This window comes from Erinaceus europaeus, chromosome 7, assembly GCF_950295315.1.
Source record: "Erinaceus europaeus chromosome 7, mEriEur2.1, whole genome shotgun sequence".
NCBI classification, from domain to species: domain Eukaryota; kingdom Metazoa; phylum Chordata; class Mammalia; order Eulipotyphla; family Erinaceidae; genus Erinaceus; species Erinaceus europaeus.
The window spans coordinates 9,336,433-9,353,605 of NC_080168.1; the positions used below are offsets into that span (position 1 = coordinate 9,336,433).

General features: G+C 46.7%; 2 protein-coding genes across 4 annotated transcripts in view; one reads left to right on the forward strand and one right to left on the reverse strand.

Moving 5' to 3' along the window:
• Positions 1 to 17,173, forward strand: part of RHBDD1 (rhomboid domain containing 1) — a 126,175-nt gene that overhangs the window by 93,727 nt on the left and 15,275 nt on the right. The gene's annotated exons all lie outside the window — the stretch shown is intronic.
• Positions 12,906 to 17,173, reverse strand: part of COL4A4 (collagen type IV alpha 4 chain) — a 153,475-nt gene continuing 149,207 nt past the window's right edge. The window contains exon 48 of the mRNA XM_060193697.1: positions 12,906 to 13,213. Coding sequence (XP_060049680.1) covers positions 13,188 to 13,213 — 26 coding nt within the window. The 3' untranslated portion in view covers positions 12,906 to 13,187. The remainder of the gene's footprint in view (positions 13,214 to 17,173) is intronic.

Below are 17,173 nucleotides of genomic sequence, written 5' to 3' on the forward strand. Positions count from 1 at the left end.
CTCCCTCATGAGTGCATCCCCTTTAGCTTTGTCTGAATTAAATCAAAGACTAATAGTTAGCCTGGGAGTGGTGGAATTGTACATGCACAGAGCCTTGGTGTCACACACACACACAAGTAATATTCATATATAAGAAACATACGTAGAATCAAACAGAGCCTAGTGGGGGTTGTATTGTTATGTGGAAAACTGAGAAATGTTATGCATGTACAAACTATTGTATTTACTGTTGAATGTAAAACATTAATAAAAAAAAGAATCAAACAGAGCCAGATCAATGAAGCACTTTCTTTAATAGTATTTTAGTGCTATGAAATCTTAGATCTACTTTCTCTCTCTGTCTTTTTTTTTATTATTATTTATTTCTTTACTGGGGAAGTAATGTTTTACATTCAACAGTAAATACAATAGTTTGTACATGCATAACATTCCCCAGTTTCCCATTTAACAATACAACCCCCACTATGTCATTTATCATCCTTCATGGACCTGTATTCTCCCCACCCACCCACCCTAGAGTCTTTTACTTTGGTGCAATATGCCAATTCCATTTCAGGTTCTACTTGTGTTTTCTTTTCTGATCTTGTTTTTCAACTTCTGCCTGAGAGTGAGATCATCCCATATTCATCCTTCTGTTTCTGACTTATTTCACTCAACATGAATTTTTCAAGGTCCATCCAAGATTGGCTGAAAATGGTGAAGTCACCATTTTTTACAGCTGAGTAGTATTCCGTTGTGTATATATACCACAACTTGCTCAGCCACTCATCTGTTGTTGGACACCTGGGTTGCTTCCAGGTTTTGGCTATTACAAATTGTGCTGCCAAGAACATATGTGTGCACAGATCTTTTTGGATAGGTGTGTTGGGTTCCTTAATATATATCAGGAGAGGAATTGCAGGGTCATAGGGTAGGTCCATTTCTAGCCTTCTGAGAGTTCTCCAGACTGTTCTCCACAGAGGTTGGACCAATTGACATTCCTACCAGCAGTGCAGGAGGGTTCCTTTGACCCCACACCCTCTACAGCATTTGCTGCTATTACCTTTTTTTTTTAAATTTATTTCTTTATTGGGGAATTAATGTTTTACATTCAACAGTAAATACAATAGTTTGTACATGCATAACATTCCCCAGTTTCCCATTTAACAATACAACCCCCACTATGTCATTTATCATCCTTCATGGACCTGTATTCTCCCCACCCACCCACCCCAGAGTCTTTTACTTTGGTGCAATACGCCAATTCCATTTCAGGTTCTACTTGTGTTTTCTTTTCTGATCTTGTTTTTCAACTTCTGCCTGAGAGTTGTGGTATATATACACAATGGAATACTACTCAGCTGTAAAAAATGGTGACTTCACCGTTTGCAGCCGATCTTGGATGGACCTTGAAAAAAATCATGTTGAGTGAAATAAGTCAGAAACAGAAGGATGAATATGGGATGATCTCAATCTCTGTCTGTCTTTCTTCTCCTCCTCCTCCTCCTCCTCCTCCTTCTTCTCTCTCTCTGCCATTGCATGAGTTTTAATTCTCATACTGTACTTAGAGCTGTCCTGCACTCAGCATCATCACCTCCAGTTCCATTCATTTTGTCCCATAGGCCACAACATCATCTTTTTCAATTGCAGAATAGAGACGTGGGGGAGAGAACGTCACCTCACTTGCTGAAGTGCATTCGTGTTGTGTGTGTCTGGTGTCCATCTCCTCACAGGGAAGCCCGCTGAGAGGAGCCCATTTCTGTACGTCACAAGATTCGGCGTTCCTCTTATGTCAGAATCCAAGTTCTGGGCTCCCTCGATGGGGTTGAGGAAGTAAATGCTGGGGTCCTGGCAGCAGCCAAAGTGGACCACCCTGGGTCCAGCGGAGGGGTTACTGAGCACCCTTCTGGCTGGGCCAGGTGCGAACGGGAAGGAAGGCACTGGAAGGTTGGTGTAAACCAAGGACGGAGGGACGGCTGGGGAGGGCTGGCTGAGTGCTCCTCGGAAGCTGAGACCCCGCTTTCTGTCTCAGCCAACTGCTGCCTCTCCGGCTCTTTCTATTTCTGGTCTTTCCAGAACTTTGCTGGACTGTTCTTGAACCGCACCTGTAGCACGGTCCGCTGGACGCCTATCTGTGAGGCGGTCTCTCTCTGGAGCCTGGAGGTGGGGTGGGGGTTCTCGCTGAACACTTGGGTCAGCTCTGCCAGCTGCTCCTGGGTGAACACGGGTCCCTTTCTTCCTTCTGCTCCTGAAGTCGTGGCTGCCCCCATGGAAAACGTGGTCTGACTGCTGTGTCGGCAGGAAGCGACAGCTACTTATGCTCAGGACAGATACACTCCTTCCCTGCCTCCCACCCCAGTTCACTAATCATCAGTTAAGATTATTTCAAGATTTTTAAGTAGAGGAAAGGAGCTACCTTGAAGGATTGAGCCAGGGTCACACCCATGACGACACCACACACAACCCCCCGTGAGCTATTCTGCTTCTGCCAGCCCCCACACTAGAAAGGTGCAGAATGGATCTTAGAAAATTCCTCTCATGGGGGATAGGATAGAAGATGGTGGTGGGAATTGTGTGGAGTTGTGCCCCTCTTATCCTGTGGTGTTGTTAATGTCTCCTTTTTTTTTTTCCTCTTGTTGCCCTTGTTGTTTTTCATTGTTGTTGCCATTGATGATGTCGTCATTAGATAGGACAGAGAGAAATGGATAGACGAGGGGAAGGCAAAAAGAGGGAGAGAAAGACAGATACCTGCAGACCTGCTTCACCGCCTGTGAAGCCATTCCCCTGCGGGTGAGGAGCTGGGGGCTCGAACCGGGATCCTTACGCCAGTCCTTGTACTTTGCGCCATGTGCTCTTAACCTGCTGCGCTACAGCCTGACTCCCTATGCCTCCTTTTTTAAATAAAAAAAAAAAAAAGAAAAAGAAAAGTCCCCTCATGGAGATAGGTGGTGACACACACGGGGTTAAATGCACATAGCATAAGAACCCACTCAAGGGTCCTAGTTCGAGCCCCCTGCTCCCCACCTGCAGGGGGTCCCTTCACAAGCAGCAAAGCAGGTCTGCAGGTTTCTCTCTGTTTCTCTCCCTCTCTATCTTCCCCTCCCTTCTCAATTTTTTTCTTAAAAAAAAAAATCTAAAAACTGGCAGCAGAAGCAGTGGATTTATAGTGCAGGCACCAAGTCCCAGTGGTAACCCTAGAGGCCAGAAAGAAAATTCCCCTCACCAGAGCACACTCCCAAGATAGAAACATACCAGATCTGTGGAGAGAATGTAATGGTGATGGAGACAGACACTCTTGCCTAAGGCTCTGGAGCCCCAGGTTCGACCCCCAGCTCTATGCTGGTGGCTCCAGTGCTCTGCCCCAGGGCTCACTCTCCCTTCCCACAGCATGGGAGACAAAGCTGGACTTCTGAGTCTCCATCCATACACTCCTCCCACTTTCAGAGTCCCTGCTGGGTACAGGTGACCAGAGAACCCTACCTCCCTTATTACCTTTTCTTTTTTTTTTAAATGTATTTCTTTCTTTATTTTATTTATTCCCTTTTGTTGCCCTTGTTGTTTTATTGTTGTAGTTATTATTGTTGTTGTCGTTGTTGGATAAGACAGAGAGAAATGGAGAGAGGAGGAGAGAAAGATAGACACCTGCAGACCTGCTTCACCGCCTGTGAAGCGACTCCCCTGCAGGTAGGGAGCCGGGGTTCGAACCGGGATCCTTATGCCAGTCCTTGTGCTTTGCGCCACCTGTGCTTAACCTGCTGCGCTACAGCCCGACTCCCTCCTTATTACCTATTCAGTGTCATGGTCTGTCTGGTCTTCTCATAGAATGAAGCCATTATCTAAATCCCTTTGCTTCTCCCGTTAACTATACCAGGCTTTGGGCAGCACGGACAGGAAAGGCTGGGCCACTCCAGGTGACTTCATGTTCTGCATGTTCAGTTTCTCTGCTCTGGCGTCCTTTTCCAGCTCACCGAGTCTTTCCCTTATATCTGATTTCTGTTCCATTGTAGAGTCCAGCAAGGCTGGAAAGATGCACCAGTGGGCATTGACACCAGCCTTGCTGGACTACATCTAGCATCTGAGCTAGATCAGAGAGCATGGCCTAACAGAGCAGATGGAGCTGATTATAAATGCTTGCCAGCAACCCACCTGAACTTGACTTCAGGAAGGAGATCAAACCCACCTGTGGATAATGCCTTCAACCTTCTATTGTGACACCTACAAACATTCTTGTAGCTTGCACTTGTCCCCTTCCTTCATGCCTGTCTTCTCACGGCTGGAAAGGGAGGTCTCTTCCCTCTCTAAAAGCCCATCCTTCACCTATCCTAACATCCTGGGGTACTCTAGTCCTATGAGTTATTCCGGTCTCCTATCTACCTTCAGTCTACTAACTCCTTACACTCAAACATACCCTCTCCCCCTCTTGGTAAAACAGAGGAAGAGATGTATGTATGATTCAGTTGCCTTTCAGTGATCATATTTTTCCCTTTCTTTCTCCAAAGAATTGTCTTCACTTCTTTGATGCCACATCTCACCTCCATTTCCCAACCCTACCACTGCCTTCATTACTCTAACGCCGTGGGGGTGGGGAAACATCGGACCCTGCAGTCAGACATGGCCCTGGAAGCCCCATGGCTTCGTCCTGTGAGACAACCACAAGCTTTTTTCACAACCGCATCAAATACTCATATATGTGCTTTCCTGGTTGCCACTGCCTGACCCCTAAAAGTGCTGATTTCTAAGTTGTTAATTTTTGCATGGACTGCGAATGATGTCATAAGTATCCAGATGACCCATGACAGAATAAAAGGTTCTTCACCCGTGCACGAAACAGTTCCAGCCACCTTCTCCAAAGTGTCATTGCTACTGCTGGAGATCACTTTCCTTCTGCAGTCGGATCTAATGTGGTGAACTCTTCACTCTTCACAGGCCTCCCTTTCCCTGGCACCGTGCTCTCTAGACTTGCCTACTTCTGCTCTGGCCTTTCTCTTGGGGTTTCTTTACCGTCACCCCCACCCCCACCCTCCACACACACACATGCCTAGTGACTTAATCCTGGGGTCCTCTCTCTTGCGGGTTCTTCAGTTTCTATTTATGGACCAGCAGCTTCTAGATTTATCACCCAGCCCAGATCTTTTTTTTGCTTTAATTTTTTTAAATTTATTTATTTATTCCCTTTTGTTGCCCTTGTTGTTTTATGGTTGTAGTTATTCTTGTTGTTGTCGTTGTTGGATAGGTGAGGGGAAGGGAAGACAGAGAAGGAGAGAGAAAGAGAGACTCCTGCAGACCTGCTACACCGCTTGTGAAGGGACTCCCCTGCAGGTGGGAAGCCTGGGGCTCAAACGGGAATCCTTATGCCGGTCCTTGTGCTTTGTACCATGTGCAAAACTCGCTGCACTTAACCCGCTGTGCTACCACCTGACTCCCGCCCAGATCCTTTTTAAACTTCTAAAATGATAGAGAAAACTACGTAAGGGCATTACCAATGCAGCATGGACAAAACAACTTTTTTTTTTAATTATTTTTTAAAAATTATTTATTTAATTATTTATTGGGTAGAGACAGAAGTCAGGAAGGAGGGAGAGGGAGGGGGATAGAGAGAGACCTGCAGCTCTGCTTCACTGCTTGTGAAGCTTCCCCCTTGTAGGTGGGGACCAGGGGGTTTAAACCTAGGTCCTTGTGCACTGTAACATGTGCTCTCACCTGGGTGTGCCACTTTCTGGCCCCTGAACTTTATTAAAAAAAACCTTTTTTCTTTATTTATCTTGAAGAGAGACAGAGAAAAACTGAGAGGGGAGGGGGAGCTAAAGAGAGACACTTGCAGATTTGCTTCGTCACTTGTGAAGCTTCCCCTGGCAGGTTGGGACCAAAGACTTGAAGTCCAGTTCTTGTGCACTTTATTTTTATTTTTTATGTATTTATTTATTTTATTTTTGCCTCCAGGTTTATTGCTGGGACTCGGTGCCTGCACTATGAATCCACTGCTCCTGGAGGCCGTTTTCTTTTTCCTTTTGTTGTCCTTGTGGTTTATCATTGTGTTTGTTACTATTGTTTTTGTTGTTATTGCTGTCTTTGTTGTTGGATAGGACAGAGAGAAATGGAGAGAGAAGGGGAAACAGAGGAGGAGAGAAAGACAGACATCTACAGATTAGCGTCACCACTTGTGAAGTGACCACCCCCTGCAGGTGGGGAGTGGGGGACTCGAACCCGGATCCTTACGCCGGTCCTTGCGCTTTGCGCCATGTGTACTTAACCCAGTGCACCACTGCCCAGTACCCCTTGTACACTTTAATGTGTGTTTTCAACTGGATATTCCATCCCCCACACTGAGCTTCTAAGCACCTTTCCACCTCCGCAGCTTTTCACATCCTGGGAGTTGTCAATAACCAAGTCCTTTGGAAGCTGCCTCAGGTTCTGTCGAATCTTTCTACTTTTTCCATCTCTGCCTGTCCTGAGATACTTCTCTGTGGCTAAAATTCTGATGTTCATGGTAACCTGCTGGTAAAGTTCTATTCTTCTGGTCTTTGATTTTACAATTGATTTTAGGAGAAGTCTACACCAGGATGTATCTCTTTACTCTTTTTTTTTTTTTTAATGCTGTGATTCTAAGAAAGTGATTCCTACTCAGAGAAGAATGCTTCTGCAGGAAGCATTTGGATGTGTGGATTAGTATAAGAACTCTTGGAAGAGGTTGTAGTCACCACCCAAGGCCCCGAACCCAGGGATGTTAAATGTTCTGTCCTCCCATGACTGTCTTGTGTGACAAAAAGAAACAGTGGCCTGTTGGTGAGTGTTACTGAACCTCCAGGACCCCTTTTCTAGTCCTGTTTCATTGTGAGCACGCCACATGACATCAAGTGTACGTATGTCACACAATGAGGAAGCAGCATGTTTTCCGCTCCTAGATCATCTTTATTCTTCCTGTGAATACTTAACAGAAGAGACCAAGTGGTGTGTATTTTACAGAGATGCCTGGGCCACAAGCCTACCTGCTAAGAGACCCCAGCACCAGCTAGCAGCTAGCAATGGCTTAAAGTCATCCAGACTTTAGACCAAATTGCAAGTACAGAAACTGGATGAGCAGCAGATGAGACCCAGTGCAAAGAAGTGACTTATACAGTCATGGGGCTGTGAGCTCCACAGGCCTCAGGACAGGCGGGATAGACCCCTCCAGCTAAAGCTGCAGTCTGCAGGTAGAGTCTCTTTTAAAGAAAGCGTCAACTTTCCTGGTAGGGCCTTTGCAAGAATGGACTCAACGTGCACTCTGATTATCTGGGGTAATCTTCCTTCATGTCAGCTGATGGTGGACTTGAATCTTATCTCTCACATTTCTCCATAATATCACCCCAGTGGGTTTGAACCAGTAACTTGAGACCATTGTCTAGTGCGGCAGACATATAGAAAAGCCCACCCACTCAAAGGCGGGTGTCCTTGGTCACTGCTTGAAAGGTATGGCAGTGGTTCTAATCCTCGAAGACTCTGAAATCTGAGGATGGGAAGAGAAATTCTCAAGAGCATGACTATTGAAACTCCATCCAGATGAATCATAAAGAAAGCAAGACAGGAAAAGGGAGCTGGCAGTCACAGAACGAGCCTTGGCTTTGGGACCTCCCTCTGGACCCCAGCCAGACCTCCTCACCTAACAGATGGGTTGAGAGCTTGCCTGGACCATACCTCAGAAGGAGATGAAATGAGATGACCTTGGAGGGTGTGTTCTGGAAGCCCTCAGCTCTGGGGATGCCTGTGTATTCTGTGAAGTAGCCTGGCGGTGGTGACACTGAATGTAAAGTCTGTGCGGCAGCAAACAAGAAAGACCAGCCAGTGAAACAGAGCCTGGGGGTGGTGGGCTTGATCCGAAATTTTCATCTTCCATTTCAGAAGGGAAAGAAGGAGCTGGTCTCCTTTTAGTCCAAATCGATGAGGAGTGTGTGTAGCTGAGCGTGTCTCCACAGACATTCAGCAGATGTTGCTCTGGCTCTGAAGCAGCTCAGTGGTTTTTGTTTTTGTTTTTCTTTTTTTTTTTTTCCCAGAGATGGACCTTTATTGCCTGTCTGTCTACAGTGCACCAGGGTCTCATTTTTATGTGAGACCACAACTAAGCAGCCTCCCCACACCAGCATTTCCTTTATTCTAGAGGGGGAAAGAGGAAGAGATAGATTGGGAGAGAAAAGCTACTCCAGCACCAGCCCACTACCCGTGAAGCTTCCCTGGTGTCATTCATGGGGCTCCCTCATGACACCAGGATTCTTAGGGACTTAGACATAATAAGGCAGGGAATCTTCACTCGGTGAGCTAACTTCAGACTCCTAGACCTGACTGCCTTCCCATTCCTCCCTCCTTCACTGCCTCCATTTTTCCTTTCTTTCCTTCCAATGTTACTTATTATTACTGGGACCATGTGCATGTGTGCATTTCCACTACTCGCAGGCCTATTTTGTTTATTCTTTTTTATTTTAGATACAAAGGGAGAGAGAGGGAGAGGGAAGGAGAGGAAGAGGGAGAGAGACTATAGTATCAGAGTTTTCCCTGGTTCCATGACACTCCTGTGGTGCTGGGTTCAAACCTGGGACATATACGTGGCCAGGTACAGGCCCCACTCAGTGAGCTGTCTCCTGGCCCTCGAGCCTTTGTTTTTGATTCTTGGCATAGCAGGGGAGTGAGGGAGAGTCATTTATTATAAACGTATTGCATACTTTGCCTAAATAGGGAATGAAAGCTAAACCATGTCCAAGAAAGTTGTTCCAAGCATGTTAGGTAATGGCTCTTGTGGTTAATTGACTCAGTGACTGGAGAAAGCACCAGAAAAGAGACCTTGTAGTGAGTAATGCTTTGACAGACCTTCCCCCACCCCCACTCCCAGCCCCAGCACTCCTCTGTACATTCTGAGCTAATATTGCCAAGTGAATCTCACACACACACACACACACACACACACACACACACACACACACACACACACTTCTTCCAGCCCTATGCATTTTTGAAGGAAATTTAGCCCATATGTTCCAAAGTTGTTGTTGTCGTCTAAGTCATTGCAATGCTATTTTGCAAATGGGATCACATGCTTGAGTTCATGGTATTTTTAGTCGGTTTTCATTCTTCACAATGCTTAGTTTTGCTGGGTTTGTTTTCGTGTGTTATTTAAACACACTGTATATCATCTTAACACACATCCTGTGGTGAGACACAAAAGAGATCTTGAAGCCAGAGGAGGGTCTGGCCTCACACACTGGAAGCAGCCATGATACTCTGTTTGCAGGACTGTATCATGCCTCACTCCACTTGCGTCCGTGGCACCTTACTACCTGGTTCTACCCCACCAGCCCTCCCTACCCCACTTCTGAGAAGCACGTCCATTAAGCAGAACAGGGAAAAGAGAGAGGGGTGAGCAACAGAGCCCCGGTCACTTCCTAGGTTGTGTGTGTGTACTCTTGTCATGTGAGCCTTTCTTTCCAAAACTGAGTTGAGTTTCTCATTTCCTACTGGCCTTGCCACTTGGGACCATTAAGATGTTCCATGGTTTGTCTACAAAAGAGAGCAGAGAAGCTAAATATAGGAGCCATTGACAACTTTAGGCAATGGGGATGAGGAATGCGATTTGCTCAGGGCTCAATCTAATTGAAGAGTGCTTTTTTTTTTTTTTTTTTAACCTCTACCTTTTTAAAGTCTCATGATATAGACCAGGTTTTATCAATACATGAAACAAAGACTTCAAAGACTGACATATTTCCTTCTCGTCTCTGAGCTAGTGACATATTAGTACATTTGTATCTTTATGTTTCATTATATTTTATCAATAACGCCAACCAGGTTTATTGCTGGGGATTGGTGCCTGTACAACACTCTCTTGGTGGCTATTTTTTTCTTCTTTTCTTTTCCTCTCTCTCTCCTTTCCTTCCTTCCTTCCTTCCTTCCTTCCTTTCTTTTTCCTTTTATTGTCTCTAGGGTTGTCGCTGGGGCTTGGTGCCTGCATGATGAATCCAGGGCTCCCGGTGGCCATTTTTGTTCCTTTCTCATTTTCACAGGACAGAGAGAAATAGAGAGAGAGGGCCAGGTGGTGGTGCCACTGGGTAAGCGCTCACATTACAATGCGCAAGGGTGTAGGTTCAAGCCCCTGGCCCCCACCTGCAGGGGGAAAGCTTCAGGAGTGGTGAAGTGGAGCTGCAGGTGTCTCTCTCTTTCCCTCCCTCTCTCTTTCCCCCTCCCCTCTCAAATTCTAATCTATTTTTACCCAATAATAAATAAATACAAATAAAAAGAAAGAGAAATAGAGAGAAGAAGGGGATATAGGAATAGAGAAAGAGACACCTGTAGCACTACTCCTCTGCACATGAAGCTCCCCCTGCAAGTGGGGGCCGGGGGAACTTGAAGCCAGGCTGTTGTCCTACACCCTGTGTCCCGGTCCTGCCTGTTCCCTCCTCTTAGCACAGGGAGAGCCTGTTTAGAAGACTGAACCCTCATGTCTATAAATTAGGGATTGTCGCCTGCAGTCTCAGACTCGGACATGTGAAGCTTCAGTGTGACTGTGGGCGACTTTGTGTTTTATGTTCGATTCCTCTAGTAGACTTGGTCTTCAAAACAGAGTCATTACCTTCTTGAGTTTGTGCTTCACGGTTTCCTCTGAATGTCCCTTGCTGAACCTCCAAGTTCAGAGACTCTTGTTCACTCTCAGCATCTCCTCTTTAAAAATAGACACACACTTTCCCTTTTATTTAGGTAGAGAGACACCGAAAGACAAGGTGTGGAGAGAGACACTACAGCACGGGAGCTTCCTCCAAGGTCACCTTACTCATCAGTAGCGTCAGAGCTCAAGCCTGGTCTGTGCACGTGACAAGACAAGACAAACACCCTATCTAGTCAGCCTCCTCTCTCTCTCTTTCTCCCTCTCTCTCTCTTTCTCCCTCTCTCTCTCTCTCTCTCCTCCTCCTCCTCCTCCTCCCTCCCTCCTGCTCTATGTACTTTTTAATTGTTCTTGAATGACCTTTTCCTGAGCTCATCTAGACTTTTATTTGTGGCTAAAATCCCGGAGTAAATGCTCCCCCAGAGAGACAATATTTGCCTAGCGTCAATTTAAGAGACTCTTTACTCATAACTGTGTGAAAAGATATGTGTGTGTTTGCACTGGAAACACAAGTGACTGTGATGTGACGCTCAGAGATGTCAGGTGGCCTTCCTGTTGAAGGTAACCAGGAAGGCGGCGGCATCCTGATACCCCCTTCCCTCATACCCTACACCATCACCATTTGAAACCCGGTGTTCATATGGTCTCCTTTGCCTTGGGAGTATTTTCTAAAAGTCCCTCTCATATTAATCTTTCTTCCCTGTCCAGAGCCGTTTAGCAAGACCTTTTCACATAATTTATGTTTCCTTTTAGAAAATAAAATAGCCCAAGAGTAAACAAGTCGTTGTAAGAGGTCTAGGGATGGTCACTGTGGGCACCCCCTGTGTCTTTTTTATCTTTGTGCTTGTCTGGAGGAGTGATTACCACAAGAAAACTGGGGCCTGCTTCGCTCACTGATCAAAGTGTTGTTGATCTTGTCTTTTCACAGCATTTTTTTTTTCTTTCTGAACCTTAGAACAACGCTAGGGCCTCTAGTCAGAGTATTTTGTCTTAATAGTGTTTATCCTTCAGCCACCCACTTTGAGAGGTCTTGTTTCATTGGCCTGGCTCCACGTCTTCCATGATGAAGTTGAAGGCAAAAGTGGCAGAGGCCCAGATTGCCTCTAGGCTTTGCCAGACTTGTCCTACCCCACTATACACACCTTCACTGATGGCCAGGATCTTTCTCCTCTGCCCTTTCTTTTGTGTGACCCTGGTTGTCACTATTCAGTTAAGAGGGATTCTGATAACTCTTTGCCAAACAATCAAAGCTCTAAGCACACTTTGTCAGATACAGGCCTTGGGCTGAGGTACAGTTCATCTGGTAGAGTGGGTGCCTCACCGTGTCTGGGGCCCCAGGTTCAACCCCTGTCATCATGTAGGAGCACTATGGACGACACTGAGAGTGGAGTGGTGCTGGGTTACCTCTCCTCTTTCCTCTGTTTAGCTAGAGGTCTGTGGTTGCCTCTAACTGCGAGAGTCAGTTAACTGGGATCGAGTGTGGCTCCCTCGGCTAGGTCTGAGCAGTAGAGAAGATTTAGGGGACAGTCATGCTAGTCACCCCAGTTGAGGGTAGTCAGCTCTCCTGTCCCCACTGGTAATAGCATTGACTGATTGGTCACTGTGTTTTATTGTTTTGTTTGATTGTTTTTGTTTTGTCTCCAGCGTTATTGCTGGTGCTTGGTGCATGCACTATGAATCCACTGCTCCTGGTGGCCATTTTTTTCCATTTTATTGACTAGAACAGATAAAAATTGAGAGAAGAGGGAGAGATAGAGAGAAAGAGAGACACCTGCAGGCCTGCTTCACCACTTGTGAAGCATCTCCCTCCCCCTGCAGGTGGAGAGCCGGGGGCTCCAACCCAGATCCTTTTGTAGGTCCTTGTGCTTAGTACTATGTGCACTTAACCAGCTGCACCCTAATCAACACTCATTGTGGTTTTGTTGGGAGCCAGAATGAGTGTGGCTTGGGCAGGGATGGAACTCCCTGCGTCTTTGGCTTTAGGGAGACTGGTGAGGCACTCTACTGTGAGGTGTGACACAAAGCCTGCTGTCCCCCAAGGTGGCTTCCAGGCAGAGCCAGCAGAGGCAGCTTGAATACAGAGCTACTGCCCACAAAAACCTGAGTCCTCAGTCTGATGCCTCAGCTATGCCATCTGGGATCTGGGATCTTGGATATAAACTCCCCCATCCCCTTCTCTCAACATAGAACTGATTGATGAGATGTGTAGTCAGCAGCTTCGTAAGTTCAAAGCTCAACTTCTTTTTTTTTTACTTAATTTTTATTTATAAAATGGAAACACTGACAAGACCATAGAATAAGAGGGGTACTATTCCACACAATTCCCACCACCAGAACTCTGTATTCCCATCCCCTTCCCTGATAGCTTTCCTATTCTTTAACTCTCTGGGAGTATGGACCCAGGGTTATTGTGGGGTGCAGAAGGTGGAAGGTCTGGCTTCTGTAATTGCTTCCCTGCTGGTCATGAGTGTTGGCAGGTTGATCCATACTCCGGCCTGTCTCTCTTTTTCCCTAGTGGGGCAGAGCTCTAGGGAAGCAGGGCTCCAGGACACATTGGTGGGGTTGTCTACCCAGGGAAGTCTGGTTGGCATCACGGTAGCATCTGGAACCTGGTGGCTGAAAAAGAGTTCCGATAGAAAGCAGAGCAAATTGTTGACTAATTGTGAACCTAAAGGCAGGAATATTGTGGATGGAGATTTGGGGTCTCCGTTTTAGAAAATGCTAGTAGGTCTGTTTTAGGTATATTTCAAGGGGCTCATGACCCAGCTAGTTTTTGCCTGTTCCTGACATTTAATTTGCAGGTCACCTAAGTTATTGTCTGGGGGGGATGGTGTCATAGTTGGAAAAAGAACCAGAAAGCTGGATCAGGGAATAGAGTAATTTCAACTTCTTTAACTGTTTCGACAATGGGCAACATCAAGGGGCAATGTCCCCAAGCATTAAAGACTTGTAAATTACCAAGTTGCAAGAGCCATACCCGTGAATGCAGAAGAGAAGAGGAGAGGAGAGGAGAGGAGAGGAGAGGAGAGGAGAGGAGAGGAGAGGAGAGGAGAGGAGAGGAGAGGAGAGAAGAGAAGAGAAGAGAAGAGAAGAGAAGAGAAGAGAAGAGAAGAGAAGAGAAGAGAAGAGAAGAGAAGAACCATCACCCTGCCTCCTCTGGGTTCTTCTGAGGCTGCAGATAAATGACTCAACAGGCAGGAGACAGACCGACAGGAGAAAGAAGAAAGGGGAATGTACTAATTAGATAAAACCCCTGTGACATTTTTTTCCAAACTAGGAGGTGTCATGTCCATACAAGTTATGACCTCTCTTATTCTGCTCCTTTGCATCTTTTTTAAGAGGTCACAAACATGCCGGCCTCGTCCTGTGTTTCACAATCAACTTCCTGGTGCTGTGATGAGGTGAGCCTTACAGGACACTTCAAGGAACAAGTCCTGGATCTCCTAAGTCCCTCATCTTCCTAGAAAAGGAGGCTTTGTGGTCATTTGGGTGTACTTTGGACTTCTGGTCTACCCTCTCGCTGGCTGTCCCCCTCTGTTTTACTTTGTATTTAACATTCAGCAGGGTCTTGCCTTCACCAGGGGCTCCCCTTTCTCTCTGTAAACATGAATGTGAAATATAGATTTGCTTTGCAGCCTTGCCCTACCCCACCCTCCATGTATCCACAATAGTTACTGGAATTCATGAGAATGTTATGTCTTCAGATGTTTAGAATCCAAAAGAATCCCTTATGGTGTGTGTGTTTGTGTAGTGTGTGTGTGTGTGTGTGTGTGTGGTGTGTGTTTGTGTAGTGTGTGTGTGGTGTGTATATGTGTTTGTGTAGTGTGTGTTTGTGTAGTGTGTGTGTGTGTGTGTGTGTGTGGTGTGTGTGTGTTTGTGTAGTGTGTGTGTGTGTGTGTGGTGTGTGTATGTGTTTGTGTAGTGTGTGTATGTGTTTGTGTTTGTGTGTGTGTGTGTTTATAATAAAGCGACTTGGATGTCGGTATTTGATGCTGGCAGGCACAGCCAACTTCACAATGCAGCAATTACAATGCCATGCATTATGTATCATTTGTAGCACGCCCCAGGAGCGGGGGGGGGGGGGTAGGGTGGGGGGTGGGGAGCATGAAATGCTGCCCCAGCCCCAAAGCATAATTAGTAGGATCAAACGCCATGCAGAGAGATACACAATAGTTGCCGTCCAGGGTCAATAAAAGCAGGAGAAAGTTCTGATAAAAGCAGTACACCCCCAAATTATATGAAGGGCAGCCCCTATATCAGCCTGCAAATATGTCAGGAGCCTTCACTGCTAATTGGAGGAACCTTTTGAGGTTTAACAGCTCACAAATTCGCACTGGGAATGCCCCATTGTTCTGAGGTTAGAAGTCTGGTCTTTGAAACTGAACAGTTGCACTTTTATATTGGGTCGCTGCAAGAGTCCCATTGTAAACATGAAGGGTTTGCATTTGAGCATGAATTTGAACAATGTGGTTTTAAAATAAGTTGGCCACATCAAAGAGAGGCTGTTTAGGCATGTTTTATTTAAAAAGGAAAAAAAAATCTTTTTTTTTTTCTTTAGTATTTAAGGTTCCAGATAACTCACAGAAGATGCTACATTAGAGGAGTGGCCTAGCTGGGGTTCAGGCTGGCCTGGTTTTTTTCTGCCCTAAGAGAATTGTCTGGAAACAGGGCTAAGTATGCCAAGTATGTTGCCCTTAATCTGCTGTCTTCAGAGCCATACAAACAATTCTAGAAGTGTCACTATACTTTGTCTAGGCAGCAGCAAGATCCAGAGCCTTCCCGTGGTGACCTTTCTCTTTATTTGCACCAACTTGCAAGTTCTCTTTGTTTCATAGACCAGCTCTATCTCCTCCTCTCCTAGCCTTGGAACTTGTTTGTTTTTGCTGAAAAGTGAGTAATCTAGTAAAGCAGCCCCGGGTCCCTGGACTATGTCACTTGTTGGCTACAAGGCCTCAGAAACATGCAGTCCTCCCCTGAGCCTCAGCAAAGCCGCCTGTGAAAGGTGGAAGGATTCCCTAACCCCCCCCCCCCACACACACACACACACTTACACCCCTGGGTAAGAATGTGGATGCGGACACACCTGCTGCTATTACCCAGGTCTCTCGGGGCTGTGCACAGTGGAGAAAGGGGGGTGAGGCCTGTGTGAGCTTTGGGCCAAGAAGGAGTCTCAGTTACTTTCCTGAGGACACTGAGCCAGAGTGTGTGTGTGTGTGTGGGGGGGTGTCAGCAAGACAGGCAGACTTACCTGGCCAGGTGTAGCTTCAGATCTTTGCTCTTACAGAAAAAGGAGTTCAGGCAGAGGATGTAGCTCAGCGTGGCACAGCACTGGATTTGTGCGCGTGAGACCCTGGAAGTCTGGAATATTCTGTCTCTTGTCTCTGCGTGTGTGTGTGTGTGTGTGTGTGTGTGTGTGTGTGTGTGTGTGTGTGCAGGAGAGAGCTGCGGAGCAGTCTCTGGGGAACTTGAGGGACGGGGATCATTCTGGGGCTCAGGCACCAGGCTCAGGAAACAGGTGGCCCAAGTGGGATTGGGGCCAGAGCCAGTGCAGAGGGCTGGATGCATTTAGGGATTGTTCCAGTTAACACCGTGACAGGAGGGGATGGGTAAAAGCTGTGAAGAAGAGGAAGAAGTCTAGGGTTACCCTAGGATCTGGTCATGACATCAGGGTGGGGGGGGCCTTCCTTCACATTGGGCCAGGCTGCAGGGCTGTTACTAGTTTATGGCAGGTGCCACTTAGCTTGGCGGCTCTGTACCGCGGGGCTGACAGCCTTTCGTGCACTGACTTCACAGAAAATCTCCGAGGCTCTTTCTGCTTCCCATAGATAAGAAAAGTGTCCAGAGCACAAAGGGACTTGTTTGAGGGCAAAAATGAGGCCAGACCCAGGAATGTGGGGACTGCTCCCCTGCAGGGTACACACCTTAGCCTTACTGTGTGTGACGCTCTAAATCTGAGCCTCAGCACCAAGGGAGCACCCGGCTAACTGTACCTAGACTTGAGTTGTTTGGTTAGTGGGGTGGTGCTGTGGTGTCTCTCTCCACCTTCCCTGCCTGTCATCCGCTCTCCTCCCCTCCCGCCTCTTGTCTCTAAAATGTACAGAATGAATATTAGACCAGGAAGACCCTGGGTTTGTTTCCCATTGCTTCAGTAATGAAAAGCCAGAGGGCAGGGTTCAAACTCAGGTTATCTGTCTAGTTCCAAAAGCCATTCTTTCCCTCTGCTCCCCGCCAGAGCCAAGTAGCGGGGCAGTAGCTTTGTAAAACACCCACGTCTATCTGCCCTGTTACTAACAGGCAGGGGGCTCGAGTGGCCTCTTGGGGCTCTAGTTTCCTGTCTGAGGAAGGGACAGGCCAGATGCACTATCAGCCAGCGCTCCCCCTTCCCTGCTTAAAAGAGCCATAGTTTTTATGACATCATTGCATGTGGCTCCCACTGAGTCCTTTCCAAAGCCTAGAGGAAATCATTGGAAGCTCTTTCTCAGAACTGTCCCTAGGCCTGTCAGCACTGGCTTGTTTGTTTGCTTTTGCCTATTTGTCTTCACGGGAGCCCCTGCTCAGGTTTATGGCGGTGCTGGA